A 21,431-nucleotide genomic window follows, 5' to 3' on the forward strand; every position below is an offset into this window, starting at 1 on the left:
CCCCCTAGGGGGTGTCCAAACAGTAATATGGTTTGTGTCCACTGGCCAGTGTGCTTTGGTTTATCTATAGATTATTGTTGTTCATATTGTTGCTGATTAAATCGATCCTTTTCAGTCGACACATTGAAGGTGTATACGGCGAACTTGAGGATCTTAAGAAAATCCTCAATGGTGGTTTGGTTCTTAAGATGAGCACTGTGCTCCATGCAGATCAGTTGTTTAAGTGCAACCACTTTGGCAAAATCTCCGTCAAAGTGGAAGAGCACAAAACCTTGTATCTTGTTTGTGGTGTTATCTTCCACCGTGATCTCGGTCTGGACACTGACGATGAATTGATGGAAGACATGAAGCACCGTGGCGTGACACACGTTCAGCACATCACGTGCAAAGTTAACGGTGAAGACGTTGCCACGGGTGCGTTCATACTCTCCTTCAAATTGTCAGTGTTGCCAGTGAAAGTGAAGGTTACAACCTATCATTGCGACGTGAGGCCGTACATTCTGCTCCTATGCAGTGCTATCAGTGCCATAGATTCGGACACATGGTATCTCGTTCAAATCCGTCTAAGTGTGGTACGTGTGGAAGAGAAGTTCATGACACGGAACAGTGCACAACTCCTTATAGGTGCACCAATTGTCCTGGTCTTCATTCTTCTCGAGATCAGAACTGTCCGGTATACCTAAGTGAGAAGAAGATCCAGGAGATCAAGGCCCTGGATGAACTTTCCTACCAGGAAGCGTGCCGTAAGTTCAATTCTCTGAATGCCCTGGCTAAGACACTAGACTTCAGCATGATAGCACAATCCCTCCCAGGTTCTTCATTCACTACTGAAACACCTTCCCAGAAGATCACTGCTTCCAACGCGGCAGTTGCTCGTGTGAACAACACTGCAAAGAGAAAAAGCTCAAAGCTGGGTTGATCCCAGCCTTTGACCACAGACAAGTCTGTGCTGGCTAAGAAACCTATGCCGACACAACAGGGGAAGATGATGTCGTCTCCTTCCCTCAAGAAGTCGGCGAAAGCCGCGCCTAAGCCGGCGGAGGCAGAATCGTCGACCAGGGCTGGGAATCTAAGCCGGCCTAAACGAGAATCGATGGTGGGAAAGGAGAATGCCCTTACAAGGCATTCTTCCACTTCTCCTGTGAATGGGGTCTCACGCCCTCCACCCTCTTGGAAAACCTGCGTCTCCCCTCGTAAGAAGAAACTTCACCTCCACTCCACTCCATGACGTAATGTCGAAGTTCAAGGCGTGCATCACCTCGTCTGGTGATGAGGTGATGCGCATGGAGCATTTATCTCCATCTTCAGATGGGGATGTGAGTGTAGGTTAACCCCTCAGCGTCGCAGCCATTTAAATAGCTTCTTACCCCGCGGCCGGATGAGATTTCAACTACGCGCGACTGAAATACATTGATTCACTTAAAGCGTTACTACGAGTATAAGAGTAGCCCGATATTCACGAAATGTGGAATTCATTATGATAGAACGATGTACATTTATAATTACATAATTGTTTCACATTTCCTTAATAATTTAATTTCGTATGACAGAGGTCGAAGCACTCTTCGAGACAGAGACCCAAGTCACACTCCTGGCAGCAGAACACCGATGTCTTCTTTTCGCCGTGTTTTGAACACGCGATACAACGTCTCTGAGGATTGGTTTTTCACTCTTGGGTGCTAATTTCCTGATAAAATGTGTTTCGTGCGACCTTGGAACTGTATTATCTGATGAGAGCCGGCCTTGAATATTTCGTTGCCCGCTCGTGCGATCGTATTTCGTAAACAAACCTTCCATCAGCTAAACCCGATAAGATAACTGCTCAATGTTTGTCCCTGTGACTTACCTGAATATTATTAGAGAATTTAGGAATCCGAACTCACTGTTGGAAATGTCCCTTTGACCTGTATAATTATCAATAGCCTCCCACACGAAATTTCCAAGTACTAGATCCTCCTCATCGTCACTCTCATCATTTACCACTGCATCCGCTACAGCCACATCATCTATTTCATTATCATTGCTGCTAGTACTGTCACTATTACTTCCGACTAAACTCTCATCTGAATTATACAATATTTCAAGCACGTTACTGTCAGTCAAACCACGGCTGAGTGCGGCGCGTCACACGGACTCATGAAGCTGCAGTGAGACCGAAAGCAGCAGGACGAAACTGAATGAGGGGGAATAACATTTATGACGAAATAAACCAACTCTGTACGTATTTGAGATAAAAGGTCGAAACATCGTCTTTCAAACGAGATATATACCATGAACAACTGGCTCTCGTATCATACGACAGCAGCACTAACTCATGTCTACACGGAGCGCTCGTGGAGAGTTACGAAAATATTACAAGCCGAGAAATAAAGACAAACATAATAAATAGTTCGCATTCTCAATGCACAAATAGAGCAAAGAACATCACGCGAAAAGGAAAAACTTCTCAGATCATCATTTCTTTATTTTATTACGTGGGATAGAATGAATCAAACAGACTTTTAAAAAAGCAGAGATTAGTGATCAGACTTGCTTGACAAATATTTATCCTTGTAAAATCAACTACATTTTAACAATTTTCAATTCTTTTTTACAGCACTGATAAACCAGAAAATGTCTTCTCGGAAACAAAGCACTTTGCATATCCGTAACACCGAAACTCTTCACGCTATAGCCGTGAATGCGAAACCATGTATGGGTCTATACCACATATAGAGGTCGGCGGCTACGGAAGAAAAGAGGGTCTATACCACGTATAGAGGTCGGCGCTGCGGGGTTAAGTAGCATCTCGCTGCTTCTAACCAAAAGCTCAGAAGTCCATACTATGGCTGTGTTGCAGTGGAATTTTAATGGTTATGACAGGCATCTTAGTGAGCTGCGCCAGGTAAATAGTCAGTTTGCGGCGAGTATAGTCTGTATTCAAGAAACCAATCTCAGACCAGGTCATCATATGGTCTTGATAAATTTTTTCGACTATACTCAACAGAACGACATTATTCCCACCGGACTTCCGGTGGAGTTTGTATTTTTGTTTACTCTGACACCTACAGTGAAGAGGTTCCCCTAAGAACCCCACTGGAAGCAGTTGCAGTAAAAGTACCGTTACCGGGCGAGTTGGCCGTGCGCGTAGAGGCGCGCGGCTGTGAGCTTGCATCTGGGAGATAGTAGGTTCGAATCCCACTATCGGCAGCCCTGAAGATGGTTTTCCGTGGTTTCCCATTTTCACACCAGGCAAATGCTGGGGCTGTACCTTAATTAAGGCCACGGCCGCTTCCTTCCAACTCCTAGGCCTTTCCTATCCCATCGTCGCCATAAGACCTATCTGTGTCGGTGCGACATAAAGCCCCTAGCAAAAAAAAAAAAAAAAAAAAAAAAAGTACCGTTGCCTGTCATGGCAATGGTGTGTAATGTGTATTTTCCACCAGGTCAGCCGCATAACGTCAATAATGTAATTAATCTTATAGATCAGCTCCCACCTCCATTTCTCCTCTTGGGTAACTTTAATGCCCACAATCCTTTATGGGGCTCTACAATACCGTGCCCCAGAGAAAGCGAGTTGGAGAGATTTAACAAGAGCTGGATTTATGCATTTTGAATACAGGGGAAGCAACGCATTTCAGCACGGCGTATAGCGCTTGCGCATTGACGTTAGTCTCTGCAGCCGAGCGCTCGTTCCCCTGATTCAGTGGAATACACTTGATGATCTCCGTGACAGTAATACCATTTCCTTATTATTCTTACTTTGATGAAACAGAAATCCATTGAGGTTTCTCCCCGATGGATTCTTAAACGATTGGCCAAAGTTTACATCATTAGCTGTCTTTAATGATGCAGGTAATCGAAGTGTAGGCGATGGTATAACACAAGTTATTCTTGCTGCTGTTGAGGAGTTCATTCCATTCTTTTCAGGAACTCCTTGACAAAAACTCATTCCTTGGTGTAATAAAGAAATTGCAGCAGCTATAAGAGAACAATGTCACACTCGTAAACTGTACAATAGGCAGCCTACTCTGGCCAACTTGGTAACATTAAAAAAAAAAACTCTGCGCTAAGGCGCGAGTTATTATTCGTTAGAGTAATAAAAACTTCCTGGGAAAGGTCGGTGTCATCTATGACGTCACATACACGGCCATCTCAAGTGTGGACTAAACTTCGACGTGTTTCCGGAGTACAAAGACCATCCTCAGTACTGGGATATTCCATTGCAGGCCGCATCGTGACTGATGCACCCTCGATTGCTAACCATCTTGCAAGCCATTCGGTGGATGTATCTGGTTTCGGGAATTACCGTCGTGATTTCTTACCTCTGAAGCAGGAAGCAGAACATCATCATCTGAGTTTTGCCACTCAAGCTACAGAGGACTATAACGTGCTCCTTTACGGAGTGGGAACTCTGCAGTGCTTTGGCACTTTGTAGGGACACGTCTCCCAGACCAGATAATGTCCATAACCAGATCTTGTCCGGCTCCATGGGTAAATGGTTAGTGTGCTGGCCTTTGGTCAAGGGGTCCCGGGTTCGATTCCCGGCAGGGTCAGGAATTTTAACCATCATTGGTTAATTTCGCTGGCACGGAGGCTGGGTGTATGTGTCGTCTTCATCATCATTCATCCTCATCTGATGCACAGGTCGCCTACGGGTGTCAAATCAAAAATACCTGCATCTGGCGAGCCGAACGTGTCCTCGGACACTCCCGGCACTAAAAGCCATACGCTATTTCACCAGATGTTGAAACACCTGAGTGAGGATAGTCTTATCTATCTCCTTGGAGTGTTCAACTGAATCTGGATAGAGGGCAAGTTTCCGTCACAGTACAGTAACTTCTGTCCTAGAGCCTTGATAAAAATCCTAAATATGCAAGAAGTTACAAACCTATTTGCCTAACTAATTTTCTGTGTAAGCTGTTTGAGAGGATGGTGAATCGTCGACTTGTGTGGTGCTTGGAGAACAGGAGACTTCTGTCCAAGTACCAATGTGGTTTTCGAGCCACTCGCTCGAGTACTGACAACTTGGTACGCCGGGAGAGTTCTATCCAGGACGCTTTTCTCTGCAAACAGCATTTGGTAGCTGTTTTCTTTGACTTAGAAAAGGTCTATGACACCACATGGCGATACGGCATCTTATCAGTCCTGCATCAGTGGAATTTCCGAGGTAACTTCCCGGTATTTATTGAGAGTTTTTTGTACCTCCATGTATTCAGTGTCCGAATAGGGAGGGTATATTCGCAATACCACATTCAGGAAAATCGAGTCCCACAGGGATCGGTTCTCAGTGTCACTCTGTTCGTGATTGCTATAAACGGTATTGTCACTGCTACTGGTTCAGTAGTAATACAGAAACTATATGTAGACGATTTTTTGCTGCATTATAGCTCTCAGAATATGACCGTCGCCGAGCGACACTTACAGCAAGCAGTTAGGAGAGTGGAACAGACTGCCTTAGAACATGGCTTTCAGTTTTCAACCGCAAAGGCCTCTGTTGTGCACTTTTGCACTCCCATCCTGAGTGTTATTTAGGGAATATCGCTCTTCCCGTAGTTGACACTTTCCAATTTCTTGGGCTCCATTTCGATAGCAAATTACTGTGGGAGCCACATGTGCGACAGTTAAAAGCGAAATGCGCTAAAAAGCTTAATATCTTCAAGTTTCTTAGCAGCACGAGATGGGGGGCAGACCGCACAGTGCTCCTAAGATTTTGTAGGGCACGTATTTTATCCAGATTAGACTAGGCAGTGCAGCATATGGATCAGCAAGGCAATGCGTCCTAGCCAAACTGAATAGCATTCACTACAGCAAAGTTAGGTTGGCAATGGGAGCTTTGCATACCAGCCCCATTGCTAGCCTGCTTGCTGAATCTGATGTGCTGCCTTTACACCTGAGGCGCCAGTAGATGCTTCTGTCCTATGCTGCAATTTTGCAACAGATGCCACTTCACCCAAGCTATCCTTGCGTATTCCACAATGGAAACCGTCGGCTGTATGCTACTTAGCATTGAGCAATGCAGCTGGTTGGAACACGCTTGGACAGCGGCCACAGATAATTTGATGTACCTTCGCTTCCTTGCCATGTCAGATGTCCAAGTAGGGTACCTCCTTGGATAATATGATGACCTGAAATCATTCTAGATTTGCACACCGGCCCGAAGGAGAACACAGACCCCTCCGATTATTGGAGACTCTTCCTGTCCGTTGTTGGCCGGTACCCCGATTTGGTCGTTGTTTTCATGGATGGTTTGAGGGTAGAAGGGGGTGTAGGCTGTGCATTTGTTGTTGGCAATAACAGGTTTCATTTTCCTCTACCGGAAATTTATAGTGTGTACTCGGCAGAGCTCTATGCTATCTATGAAGCTCTGGAGTACACACTGTCCGACAAGCGCCGGCAATTTCTGCTGTGTACAGACTCCTTGAGGGCACTACAATCTATAAATACATGTTTCCCTTGGCACCCTGTGGTGCAGCAGATCCAGGACCTGCTGGCCGGGTGTTCGGATGCTGGCACCAGAATTACGTTTATGTGCCTCTGAAGCCACATAGGTGTAGAGGGGATACGTGTTAGGTGATAAGGCTGCCAAAGGAGGCTGTTACATTACGCCCATTGCCTTACACGGTACCAACCAGTGATATTTGCTCTCAGCAGAGACATTTGGCTGTCCCATTGGAAGATGGAGTGGCAGGCCACCCCTCTCCCGAATAAGCTGAGAGCGATAAAAGGAACTACGAAGGTATGGAAGACTTCGCTTTGGGCTTCTTGGAGAGAAGCAGTGGTATTATGTCATCTTCAGATCGGTCATGGCATAGTAACTTACTCCTACCTACTGAAGGGTGAACACCCGCCTGTTTGTACTTAAGGCGGTTATCTATCCGTTGTTCACATCCTTACGGCGTGCGTGTACCTGGCCGATCTGTGCCAAAGTCTAAAACTCCCATCCTACGAGATGACGAGCAGTCAGCAGACCTCGTCACCCATGTTATGAGGATTAGTGTCCTTTTTTTATTGTGTGTAAATGTATTTTCTATTAGTTTATTTTTGTTAATTACTCTTTTATCCTATTGACTCTATTTTAGTTCGTGTTTATGTATTTTAATGTTATTTTGACTTGAATGATATACAACCTGTGACAAAGTCTGGTGAATAGTCCTGTACTATCAGAATAGATGAACAATGCACGACAGTGACCTTACTGTCCTTCTAAATAGTCCCCTCCCATAACTATGCACTGCTGAGATCGGCGATACATGTCCTGGAAACTTAACAAGAAGGCTTCCTTTGAGATGGTGTTCAAAAGCCTCATCACGTTTCGTTGGATGTCAGGAATATCGTCAAGTCTCTTTCCTTTCAAAGCGAGTTTGAGTCTTGAGAACAGGAAGAAGTCTGGAGGATTGAGATCTGGCGAGTATGGGAGATGTTCCAAGTTGCACCACCCCTTTTTGTGCCATGAACTGTTTGACGATATTGGCTGTGTATGGGCGAGTGTTGTCATGGACAAAAAACCATGAACCTTGTTGTGCGTACTGGGGTCATACCCTGCGTAGACATTTCATGAAACGAGTCAAAATTTCAATGTGCCGTGCTGCATTCAACATCGTTAGCTCAGGTAGAAATTCCTTGTGGATAATGCCTTGACTATCGAAAAAGGTGATGAGCATCGTTTTGATGCATGACTTTTCGGCTCTGACCTTTTTCCGACGAGGCGATCCCGGAGAACGCCATTCCATACTTTTCCGTTTCATTTCAGGGTCGTACCTTAGACACCAGGTTCCATCCTCGGTGACAACACAGTTCAAGAAATTTGGTGTTCCATCCGCCGTTTCGACAAAATCCTGTGAAGCCTCTAAACGTGCCTGCTTCTGATCGTCAATCAAGTGATGTGGCACAAGACGAGAACACGTTTTCCTCTTCCCTGACTTCTGGGTAACGATTTGTCGCTCGGATACACGGTTAATTTGCAGTTCATCCGCTATCATGCGCACAGTTAATCGTCGATCATTCATGAGTAATGTCCTCACCTTCTCAACGTTTTCGTCACTAATGGCGGTCGCCGGTCTTCCACTACGGGGGTTGTCAGAAACACTTTCCCGGCCTCCTCGAAATGGGCGAACCACTCGTACACACACTTCAAGGACAGTACTTGGTCTTCATGAATACGTACCAGCATTGCATGTGTTTCTTTCGGTGTCTTCCAAGCTTAAAACAAAACTGTACATTGATCGTTTGGTCGTTCACGTTCCTGTTCGCAGTTCAGAACCAATGCACTAAACATGCACTGTGTCAAACAGGCCTTACACGGCACACATACAATGCTCAACTTAACAACGTTGGGAGCAGGTGGTCAAAACCTGCTGCTACGCAGGTGCAGCGTTGCGTGTCGTCAGTGTTGCTGGATCGACCGTTCTGACTTCATTCACCAAACTTTATTGTCACAGGTTATATATCTCTGTACTTCAAGGTAATGCCTTATCCCATTGTAATCTGTATTTTGTATAATTTTAACAGAAAATAGGGAATTGCAAATTAGATCCACTGATTATTTTAATTTCATAATCATTTTTTATCAGCATTTGTTTTAAATTCTAGTCAGTGGATATATTTTAACATTTTATTTATCATATCTTTTCATTTCATCTCGTACTATTAGGGGCCGATGACCTAGCTGTTAGGCCCTTTTAAACAACAAACATCATCAAATAACTCAATTCCTCTGTGGGTTCTTCTTGTTTTTCCAATAAGTTTTCATTCTTTCTCCATCTCCACATTTTCTTCCCTTACATGCACATCATTGTCTGTCAACACTACATGCTCTGATACACTTCTCGAGTTTGTTTCCTCAGTCTTATCTGCTGCTCCTAGCACTTTTTCCTTGCTTTCAGTTTTGTCTTCTGCTAGTCCATGGTCTACCTGTCCCACAACCACCTCATGTTCATCAACATCCATGTTTACATTCTGCCGACGACTTTGGTCGGTACTGTTTTTGTTGTGGTTGCTCTGATGTTGCTTCCTAATTGTCTAGTTTGTGCCTAAAGATGTCTCTTTCTGGGATGTCTGTTGAACTTATGTTTTCATTTTTGAGGTCATTTCAAAGTTCGTTAAGTTATTGAGTTTTTAAGCGAGGTTACATCATCATCATCATCATCATTATTATTATTATTATTATTATTATTATTATTATTATTATTATTATTATTATTATTATTACCCCATATTTATCAATAAAACTGAAAAAATCTCTGTTCTTTTTTACAGTTGAAGCATTTTGAACCTATCTGGGGTGAGAAACCAGAGCCTGCTCCTGACACTACACCTCTTTTGTTGCCAAGTCCAACCCGCCCATCACTCAAGACGACAATCAAATTGAGACCGTCAAGGTCTGTCGGTAGGAGGCATAGCAAACCTGTTCCTTCATTCTCTCGACGACTTCGGACTGTTGGAGCTGTGACTAGAGCTGTTGCAAGTTATCGGGAGGAAGTTTTCAACCTTGAAAAAGGAACTGCCCTTTCGGAGTCTGTTGAGAATAGTGTAGCTAGTGGCGGTAAGAGGCCCATGCAAGATACCCTTAGGGTAGAGGAAGATGTTAAGAAGCTGAGGCCTGGAGGTGTTGAAGACAATTCTGCTCTAAAAAGTGAGATTTGTTTATCTTTTATTCAGATTTTTAATGTAGAATCATTTTTGTTGAGAGCCTACTTGGTCAAAAGCAACACACAAACATTGTTATCAACAGTGGTATAGCACATTCATGTACTCTGCCAGGCTCATAGTTCCATAAACCATTGTTAAGCATAACTTAGGAGTCTAAAAAAAAAAAGCCTATACTATTTGTGCGTTTTTAGCACTTTTAGGGCAATTAATAATAAATTGTCTATTATAATAAAGTAGTAGTAGCCTAATACTTACAAACACATTGTAAAGAGTTATGTAAAATTTAATAAAATAGTAACATCCAAGCTTAATCCCCTGGTAGTGGATACTTGGGATAAGTAAAAGTTCCTCTGAAGAGGAGCGAGTAAAATCAGATGATAGTCCATAAATTTTATGCTTTTACACTGTGAGCTTCTGAAATAAAGTGTTCTTATAGTTGCAGGGGAAGAAGTTGAAGATGGAGTCGTACTAGACAATATTGAGACTGAGACTGACAAGCTGGGATCATCGGTAGAGCCACAGCACAATGTTTTAGATAGTAGATCTGATAAACTGAACAGCCCTGTTGGGACTGATGACAGTAATTCGAAGTGCGACAGTAGTGATATCAAAGTTAATGTTCCCAATGATGTACAGTGCAGTGTTACAGAATGTAAAATGGATGTTGATGAAGATGAGGTGGTTGTGGGACAGGTAGACCATGGAGTAGCAGAAGACAAAACTGAAAGCAAGGAAGAAGTGCTAGGAGCAGCAGATAAGACTGAGGAAAGAAACTCGAGAAGTGTATCAGAGCATGTAGTGTTAACAGACAATGATGTGCATATAAGGGAAGAAAATGTGGAGATGGAGAAGAATGTAGTGGAAAGAGAGGACACCGTGGATAGGAAACAGGACACACAGGATGGAGAGAAAGACATAGTGGGAAGGGAGGAGGAGGTGACAGAAAAGGAAGGGGATTTTGTGGGGGCTGAGAATGTTGATGTGAAGGAGGCAAAAGTAGAAGAGGAAATGGAGACTGAGAATATAGAGGAAATAGAAACAAGATGTGATCAAGAGAGTGAAGTAAATGATGTGGAAGAACCTGAGTCTGAAACTATCCAGAAAGAAATGAATGAAAGTGAAATGGGAATTGATACTGTAAATATTAATGTTGAATGTGAGACAGTGAATTCTGTTACACAAGCTGGCGAAGGGGAAGTGCAAATAACAAAAGAAATAGATCAGATATCCTATGAATCTGATGTTCTTGAGAGTAAAGTTGATCATGCAACCGAAAATCATTCTGATTTTGTTCTGGAAAGTGATACAACAGTAACTCAAGAGACTTCAGACAATATTGTCAACGATGATCTCAAAACTTTACCTGAAACTGTTTCTCAAGGTGATTTACCTCTGGAAATGGAAGATGGAAAGCCAGAAGATGAGGAGGAAGAAGAAGAAGAGGATGAAGATGTAGAGGAGGAAGAAGAAGAAGAGGAAGATGATGATGAAGAGGAAGAGGAGGAAGAAGAGGAGGATGCTGAAGAGGTGCAGGCAGCACTTTTTGCTGCTGCAGTGGCAGGTGGGGATGATTCTTATTGCTGGGATGTGGTTGACTCAAGTACAGAGAAAGTACTAGAGGAGGTTCCTGTTGCCATGGATGCTGTCCCCATGGCAGTACCTATTGCCTTGACTGTTATGGACGATGGAAGGACACCTACAGATGAAGTGGAAGTGATACCTATGCAGGAAGAGTTAGAGGTGCGTCTGGAGGAGGGTACATTCCCTGTAGCCACAGCAGATGCCCTTGCTCTTGACTGGCCATATGCTATGAACATGGATGCTAGCAGTGTTGCAGCTGTTGCCGAGGATGATCCATCTGGTGCCAATAAATCTACTCAGCCACAGTACCCCGAATTCTCCACCAGTCAAGCTGTTAAACTGGAGCTAGAAGGTAAGTTCCTTAAATACAATATTTATTCTTGTATAAAAAATAAAAAAATAAAAAACACACACACACGTACGTTTTTTCCCCCTAATTTTAAACATAAATTTGGGAGGGTAAATAACAAATTTTTCTAACCAATGTAGGTTAGGTTGGAATGGTTTAAAGGCATAAGAAGGAACATCTAACATCTTTAAATCATCACACAAAATAATTATTTAAATCTTTGCATTATTTGTGTAAAAAATTGTGAAACCTTGTTAGTGCATTCCTGATTAATATGTTTTCCTGCTTAGCATGTCGTAAATTTGAACTCCTGATCCTACCTCGCTTATCACATCACAAATTTTTGCATTTACTGCTTAGTATGATCACATATTTCCTAGCCCTGAAAATGTTGTCATCCGCCTTGAAAGAAACATGATTTCCAACTTGGATAAGAGCCGTCCCCACAGATGCATGATTACGGGAAAAGGCTTTGAATTCATGAACTTCACAGGATAAGTTGCGCCTTCGTGGAGCAAGCCGTTAGCCTCAGGAATGTTGAGTGGAGTGAAGCGAATATTTGTTGTGTGATAGCCTATGTCTGGTTTAGGAACATAATCGTGTGAAGTTGACTAGTGTGATGCATATTTGTCTTGTGTTAGCCTAGTTGCGGATATGGAAAGAGTCAAGAAATTCCTCATTAATGAAGACAAAATTAAAATCTGTCAGAAAGTGGACCGGTGTCTATATCTTTAAGCAGCAGAGATCGCAAATGTTAAAACTCGTACCTTCGAATTTCTACTCGAATACTCAAGTTGGTCGAAGTTTTTCAGATTCAAAATGGCGGCCAAAGTAATTTTTCGCAATCACACAGGGTTGAGAGTAACCTCCAATTCATTGTTCAAGAGTGTGACCTGAAAATAATGTTAAATAACCCACTGCTCCAAAATAAGACATTTACTAACATTTGTTTCAGAAAGAGTGTGCTCTGCAATAATACTGTATTTTTATTCAACCTCCATGCATTTTTTTTCATTTGTTGTCTGGTGTTTTTCACACCTTTCAGTGCACTGTTATTTTATAAGCACCAGCAGAAAAGGTTTTCATATTTGTTCTCTCAGGTTTTTCACACCTTCTAATACTTTTCCTTCATCTTCAGAAAGGGTGGATATAGTTTTCACTGTACCCGCGGATACACGATGTAAAATGCCCTCATGTCGGAAAAAATAGTATCTAGTGTTACCATATCCCTGTTTGATAGTTTTTATTTGTATATTTAGTAGTACGTTTTTTCGCTTAACACGTTCTTTTTCCTTGTCCCCAGCAAAAATGAAATGGCATATGGCCTTTAGTGCCGGGAGAGTCCGAGGACTTGTTTGGCTCGCCAGGTGCAGGTCTTTTGATTTGACACCCGTAGGCGACCTGCGTGTCGTGAGGATGAAATGATGATGAAAACGACACACACACCCAGCCCCCGTGCCAGCAAAATTAACCAATGGTTAAAATTCTCGACCCTGCCGGGAATCGAACCCGGGACCCCTGTGACCAAAGGCCAGCACGCTAACCATTTAGCCATGGAGCTGGACTCCCCAGCAGAAACTTCTTTACAAGATTTTATTGTATTTCCACGTTTAAACCGTTTTGTATCAGCCCCCTCCTACATTACACAATTGACTCATCGTATGACTAAGTGCCGTGCCACAGGCAGAGTTCAAGGCTGTGCAGCGTTACAATGTCGTCATGATGCAATTGCCAGAAATTCAAAATATATGGTTCTGATACCAACTTACTTTCATAAAATATTTTAATATAACTATTAAAAATCAATTTCTTCTTTGCATAAATGTTTTATAGAAAGGTCAAGTTTGATTTTGCACTAAGAAATAACATGGCAGGATATAATGATGGTCCATTTAGAAAACTGGGTCAGGCATATTTTGAGTCTATTGTACATAATTAATAAAATGAATAAAAATTTGTAATATTTTATGAATTACAAAACGATCTGAAAAATCTGAATATTAACACATTGAGGCATATGTTCTCAGGTTTTCATCGTTGTTACTACAGAACAAGCATTTTATGTGCATTGATTGGCACTACTTTGGAAGATTTGGTTCATATAGTTTTCGAAAAAACATTGGTGGCAGCAAACTACAGCTTTACACATATTCTTCCTTTCAAATCATGTCTGAGCTGTGTCAACTCAACAGTAGTGTGCACGTAACAGCAGCCACGCGCGAACATAGACTGAACAGTGATTTATACCAACTGAACAGACGTACCAGATCACACACAATATTTATGTACTAATTATTACGTAGATTTATCTCTTGTACAAACAATTGTGAATGGCCTCAAAGCCAAATAAACACAATATCAGCCATATTTTATTAATTAAGGTTATACATTGAACTTTTTAACAAAATGAAAAACCACTAATATCGATCCGCTATTTCCTTGGTAAGGGATCTATCAATTGTATTAAAGTTTTCACAGATATGAAGTAGAAAGTATAAACTCAAATACATTGAAATAAAAAATTATCTTTAAGTTCAAAACTAGTATTTAATTTTAAAATCAGAAATTGGTGAAAAATGGGCAGTCCAGAGGATTAAAATATGTGAAAGTGAGCAAGAACTCAATGTGTTAAATGAAAGGTGCTGATTTTTAATTAGTTTAAATTTTAAACTAGAATAATGATTTAGCCCTTCTAGCTTTCCAGGTAGGGTGATACGAACAAGCACTCACCAGCGTTTTTGGTCCCAGTAAGTCCCATAAACCATAAAGTATAATCAGTTATCTGTCCCCCTCCTCTGCTCTCCATATCTAATGTCATTTGGTCCTGCTATTGCTTCCTTGGTCATCCAATGGGTCTCCTTCCACGTACTGTTCATACCATGTATGCAAATAATGTTTGAGTGTCTGGTATTCTCTTTATATGTCTGAACCATTGAAGTCTTGAGCTAATGACTATCTAATAATCTCATTCATTACATGATATTGCTGTTTTTTCTTCCTGGGCACTTCTAAGAACTTTCATTTTACAAACCTGTAGTTTATTAAGGTCTCTTAATCAATAAAAAGGAAGGGTATATGTGACTACGGGAATAACATATGATACTTTCATGGGCATAACGGTTTGTTCTGTCAGTTGCTGGATTCTGCAGCCATGCTAGAAGAGTCTTACCATGTTCCATAGGGAGAGAGCAGCAGTCAGCGTCAGCGTGACTACATTTAGTTTGGTAGTCATCGTGTTGGGAATTAAGTCAGGTGTATGCGGTGTGTTGCTTGTGAACACTAGGGCTATGTTTTCTGTTTGGGCAGTACCACACTGTCACCATAGCGTGTTACATGCTCGTCATCAGCTGTGTTTGCCTCTGCATGGCCAAGGATCCCAGCGACTAATGATAAGGTCATCTATATTTACGTGTGATGATGATGATGATGATGAAGTAGGAGGAGGTGTTATGAGGTCGCAACTAGATGATTTATTCATGTTTTCTAAGCGTTTGGACACAGGCATGTTTAAAAGCTGAGTTACGAGGCAGTTACGAGTAAAGTAATGCATCCAAGGCATAAGAGTTTCAATTTTATACGAGGAATACCTAACGGTTCGTAAGAGATAATGTGCTGCTTGGGCAGATACTGACCATCAGCAGAGACGATTTAGTGCTCTGTGACACGAGAGAGAACATGTGAGCCTACTGATGAATAACATAACATAAATGCTGGCACGAAGGAACAAGTATTGAACATGATGCCCACCTCTAAATCGCTAGTTTTAAAACAATGTACAATCGCCTGAGTTGAGGTAACGGGACACACAATACTGAAGTCACTAAACCAGTCAAAATACACCAATAAAATTTTAATGTCATAAACTAGAATGTACCTTTAAAAAAAAGAGAAAACACAAAATAATAAGCACTGCAGAACACATGTTGATCGGTTATAGGAAGAGAGCACAGTTTGTGTACTGCATGACGAAATCTTCCAATAGATATCTTGACACTATTGGGTCTGATGTGGGTGCTTTTGACTACGGCTAGTTTCCACTTGTATACTTGGAATCTCTAAGGTTAGTCACTAAAAAAATATATATATATATCTCCATCCCATTCTCTCTTTTTTTTTTTTATGGCTTATCGCTGCTGCCAACTTAACTACAGTAGAACCTCGATAATTCAAAATCGATTAATTCAAAATCCTGCCTAATTCAAAGAAGCTCTCATTCCCAGAAATATCAGGTACAGTTTTGCATGTTGTTTAAATTGTTTAATTCGAAATATGGATAATTCGTAATTCAAAACTGCCTTTATTTTTTTTTTTAAATATAGTATTTTATGGAGTAATTTAAATTCAAAATTTCTCTGCATCATGATGGAATGTGTCTTCCGGAATGTGCAGGAATAGCTTTCCATACTTTCATTCACTTCCGTGTATCTACATTGTGCTTCTTATTTGCCAAGTTTGAGTGAAATCTTAATTCTTTTGTATTCATCGTTTTAAGGAACTCCCCAATATCACGTAGCAGGCAATGTGGGGAGGAAAAGAAGAATAATCCACGAACACTGAACACTGGCAATGCTGATGAAAATTGTTTTTTCTTTTTTTCTTAATGACAAGCCAAAACAGACTTATGGTTTTAAAAGAGAGAAGTGACAGGCCAGAAAATCGTACAAGGATGGTTTCACTGTACTGTGTTGCACTGCAGACAGAAGCGAGAAACTTCCTTCCCTCGTCGTAGGAAAGTTCGAAAAACCATGATGTTTTAAGGGCGTCAAGCACTTTCCGTGCAAGTACAAGGCATCTAAAACTGCAAACAATATAGTAATCCAAACAATAAAGCACTCGCACAGGGGACCTAGCATAATTTGTCCTTGTCTTTGAATCGTGCTTTTTTTGGGTGAGGTTATGTTTGCCAGTGATTTATCCAAGTGCATTATTTGAATACTGTAAATGCACCTTGTTGGATACATTTTGAAAATAGCTTTTTGCCATGGCATTTGAAAGGTTTAAACTGTGAATCAAGGCGATTGCATGCATTAGTGGGTCTTAGAATACTTTATGATGCAGAAAGGGTTGGCATTTCTGAATTACGAGAGACGTGCCATGGTGGGAAATCATCCAAGGATAGCGAGAGACTTCCTCCACTCGTCATAGGAGAGTTCGATAACCCACGATGCTTAAAGGCATCGGGTACTTTCTGTGCAAGTACGAGGGTGAATCAATAAATAAGTCGCAAACGTGTGTGCCTTATACCATTTGAAATTACGTGCGCAAGTTTTGCCAGCAGATGGCAGCATATGTATGCTTGTCGTACGACATCTCGCAGGCACTCTGTGGACGCTGTTAGTGCACAATGGCACGTGTGTTGCATGACTGTACATGAGAAGAACAGCATGCAGTTGTGCGTTTTTTGTGGGCTAAAGGACTGTCCACAAAAGAAGTGCATCACGAAATGCATCCCGTCTATGGTGAAACTGTTTCTCATGGAAAGCTGTGTTTAATTGTATCCAGAAGTTAAACCATGGAAGGAAAAGCATCAGAGATGGGGAGCGTGTGGATCAACTCATCCGTAATGACCGGCGTGTGACGATTTATTTTCATATGTTTGGGCACCTAAAAGATCATTTGGGTGGCCGTCATTTTGATACAGATGATGCCGTAATGTATGAGGTTACACGTTGGCTGCAACAGCAACCAAAGGACTTTTTTGCTGCTGGCTTTCAAGGACTTGCAAAGAGATGGGATAAGTACCTGAATGTACAGGGTGAATGTGTGGAAAAGTGAAATAAATGTCAGAAATTTACTCTGATTATTTTTGCCTCAGTTCATTTTTGCGACTTATTTATTGACTCATCCTCCTACAAGGCATCTAAAATGCATACAGTACAGTAATCCAATGAGTAAAGCACTTGCACAGGGGACCCAGCATAGATTTCTCCTCATGTTTAAATCATGCTTCCCCCCCACCCCACCCTTTAATTGTGTATGGTTATGTTTGCCATTGAGTTATTGAAGTGCATTATTTGAATAGTGTAAATGCACCTTGTAGGATATGTTTTGGACAAACTGTAGTGTTTTTATTTTTTTCATGGCATTTGAAAGGTTTAAACTGTGAACAAAGTTTATTTGCATGCAGTAATGGGTCTTATAATATTTTGTGACGTGGCAAGGGTTGGCATTTCTGAATTACGAGTTGAAGGTTAATTCAAAATCATGTAATTCGAAGTCTGATTTTTGCATCCCAACGACTTCGAATTAATGAGATTTTACTGTAGTTACATATTAATTAAATCACCAAACATTGCCCAAACAAACTAACTTCAATGAAGCAACGTTAATTAATCGAGGTTCCCTTACCTGAGTAAATTGTTCATAAAACATAAGAAGTAGCGTTGTCCTTCATATTGTTATTTTTTATTCATCTTTTAGCCAATTTGGGATCATTTTGCCAGTTGTATGTTTTTACGTTTTGGTCTAAAAAGCTTTAAATTCCTTTGTCTTCTTCTGCTCCTCCCTCCTCATCCTTAAACACTTCTCCTGCATGCTGGCTGGGTCTGCTGTTTTGGCTGGCTGTCTCCGCTTCAGACAATTGTGTGTCTGGATTTTATTTCTCCAGTGTATCAAGCCATTGTTGGCTTGGTCATACGACCTGTTAATTCCAGTCTATTTGCTAAGCAAAACTATTCATTGCCACTATTTTTCCTTCAACTCTAAGTATGCTTGTAGATGGCTTTTTCCTCACCTTTTCAGTGAATTGTGCCACTCTATATCGCATGTGAACTTTGTTACTTATGACATGATCGTGCAATGTCAGGCCAGATGTCTATCTGAGCATCTTTGTTTTGATAATGGCAAGTTTTTTATTTCATTTCTTTTGAACAGGGCAACTGGGCAGACTACAGAATTATATACTTTTTATTTTAGCCAGTTTGGAATCATCCTGTCGGTGACAGACAGCAGTGAAAGTTAGATCAGCAGCAATTGTTGAATCAAGGTACTTCCATGTCCTTATAATTGGTAGGTAGATTTTGGTTAGATATTCTGTTTTCTTTATGTTGAGTCATAGGCCTACTTTTGAAAGGTGGTTAGTCTATGCCTACACTTGGATTTGATGGTTATCCTTATCTTCAGAGGCAAACAGTACATTGTTAGTCTGAAGTATAGTCCAAAGTGTATAATTTTCTTGAGATCTCTTGATGCAGTATTCATTTCTGTGATGAAGAGGAAAGAGCAGATTCATGGTGGGCTTTAATGGAAACTGGAAAATCATCCATTAATCCAGCAGCTGAATGCATCAGACTCTTTGGATCATGGTAGAGCAGTTTAACCTGTTCTATTAGCTCTTCAGGTACTCCTTGCTTGCGAAGGGCAACCCAAATCAACTCATGTTGGCACTAGGTCAAAGGCTTCCTCCAGGTCAAGGAAAGTGAGGTGTAGGTGCTTTTTCTTCTCACTTTATTTTTGATAAGTAAGAGAGCAGCATGAATAGCATCTGTAGTTCCACAGCTTTTCACGATTTTGCATTGGTTGGCTGTGTGTTTGACAGTTTGCCCAATTCCTCTTTCATTTTAGTCAAAGCAGTCCTGATGCTTCCTCATCAAGTCAGTCAATCACCACTGGTCTGTATTTAGGGCTGTTGTCCAGGTGGATGATTCTTACCATTTACTTATGTAGTCTTTTCATAAATAATTTCGAAGAAGTTGGAAATTTATCTAACATCTCTGGTCAATTATTCCAATCATTAATAAATTCCTCTTGCTATAAATTAATAGTTGTCCCAAATTGACATCTTGAATTCCAACTATACCTTCATATTACTATGTTTTCTATTTAAAAAAACTCTGTTCTATGTTATTCATCTAATAATGTCATTCCATGCCATCTCTCCACTGACAGCTCGGAACATATCGCGTAGCCAAGCAGCTTGTCTCCTTACTCCTAAGTCTTTCCAGGCCAAATTTTGCAGATTTTTTTTGTAACACTCCTTTTTTGTCGGAATTTGCCCAGAACAAATCGTACTGCTTTCCTCTGGATTCTCGAATCAATCCTGGTAAGGGTCCCATACTGGAACCATTGCTTGCTTGCTTGCTTCTTCTTCTTCCTCATCTTCTTCACTTCCCCTTTCCAATCTTCCGGATTGGGTTGTGAATCAACAACCTCCACAGTTGTCTATCTCTATTTCTGATTTGTGCATTGCCTGCTAATTGGACAATGACTTTCCTGACCTTAACACTTCCTATAATACTAATTACATAATGGGGTAATGAGCCCTAATTTCAATATCAAAACCAGCCTGGATTGCGTTCATGGAGAGAATACACTTGTATTCTTCCGTATTACAGAAATGTAACATAACTAAATATATAACTAAATTATCTCCTATTCCAGACAAGTCAAAAACCGGTCTCTTGCTAACTTTATCTTTTGTCGTTGAGATAGCCAGTTCTCAATGAGAGTAACTTCGGGTAGTGCTCTACTCGGATGTGAAGTGAACGTGTAAACTAAACGGAAAATCTCCTCTTGTTATCTGCCCTGTCTTCTCTCGTATCATAAGAACGATGAGAAAGACCTTCTTCCTCTATCATCATGCCCATCAGATGCTAAGATGTTCGGTAGCTGAGACGTTAAGATGTTTCAGTGTTCTTGTATTAAGATGTTAAGACCTTCCGACGTTAAGACCTTAAGCTCTTCAGCTATTAAGGTGCTCTCGAGCTCTTGTCGTTGATGTATATAGGCTCAAAAATCTCCCTCCATCCACCATATTACATGGTCCAGTAAGATATGATGTTCTATCCCTTCTTTTCATCGCTGTATATCCTTCATCTTGTTTCATTCCCATAGGTTGAAAGTTCACGCGCTTCATAAGCTTCATGTAGCAAAGTTCGAAAAGTAGAATTAACAAGTTCTGTCTCTTCAGAATGTGGAGAGGACGGTGTAATTCTGCAATCTTGATGATGTCCTTTTCCTGGTAAAGGGCTAAAATTAGCATAGTGTGTCCGGTCGCCTGACCTTGGGATACTGGAAATTTACTGCAAGCTATTAATACGGGTGATGTTGTAATACCTTACTCAAGACTTAACTCATTCATATTCCATTATTGCCGTGATACAAAGAAATGAGATGATAATGTGAAATAGATGGCTAAAAACCCTGTATATAAGCATAATAATTTAGAATGGCCTACAATAAATTATATAGATGCATCTTTCCAATTAATTCCACAGTTTGATAATTTTATATGCATGATGTGATGTTCAAAACATCACATCCTTACTACTACCCCTAAATACTCCATGTGCTCCATATGAAGAGGTCTGTAACCTTTATTTACAATCCCAATAATATGATTATACCAGTGAAGATCTTTCCTTATACACTGAAACCTCGTTAATATGTTTCTGCAGGGGACAAAGGAAGAAGAACGCGTTAAGCGAGAAAATGTACTAACGAATATACAAATAAAAGCTATCCAACAGGGATATGGAAACACTAGATATGATTTTTTCCGATATGAGGGCATTTTACGTCTTGTGTCCACGGGTACAGTGAAAACTATAGGCCTATCTACCATTTCTAAAGATAAGAGGTAAATATTAAAAGGTGTGAAGAACATGCAAGAATAAATGTGAAAACCTTTTTCTGGTGGTGATTGTAAAATAACAAGTACACTGAAAGGTATGAAAAACACCAGACAGCAAATATGAAAACATGTACACAGGGGCCAACAAAACTATCAAAGTATTATTGCAGATCACACTCTTCTTTAAAACAAATGTTAGTAGAAGCCTGTTATTTCGGAGCAGTGGTTTATTTAACATTATTTTCTGGTCACACACATAGACACTGAATTGGAGGTTACATTCAACCATGTGCAACTGCG

The 21,431-nt window shown here is 40.9% G+C and overlaps 1 protein-coding gene across 4 annotated transcripts in view; it reads left to right on the forward strand.

The window, feature by feature from the left end:
* The window catches only part of Asx (Additional sex combs), a 273,851-nt gene that overhangs the window by 174,837 nt on the left and 77,583 nt on the right, over nucleotides 1-21,431 (forward strand). For all 4 annotated transcript variants that reach the window (XM_067151342.2, XM_067151343.2, XM_067151344.2 and 1 more), the window contains exons 6-7: nucleotides 9,238-9,613; nucleotides 10,067-11,563. In XM_067151342.2, coding sequence (XP_067007443.2) covers nucleotides 9,238-9,613; nucleotides 10,067-11,563 — 1,873 coding nt within the window. The remainder of the gene's footprint in view (nucleotides 1-9,237; nucleotides 9,614-10,066; nucleotides 11,564-21,431) is intronic.

The sequence above is a fragment of the Anabrus simplex genome, chromosome 7 (genome assembly GCF_040414725.1).
Source record: "Anabrus simplex isolate iqAnaSimp1 chromosome 7, ASM4041472v1, whole genome shotgun sequence".
Taxonomy (NCBI): Eukaryota; Metazoa; Arthropoda; class Insecta; order Orthoptera; family Tettigoniidae; genus Anabrus; species Anabrus simplex.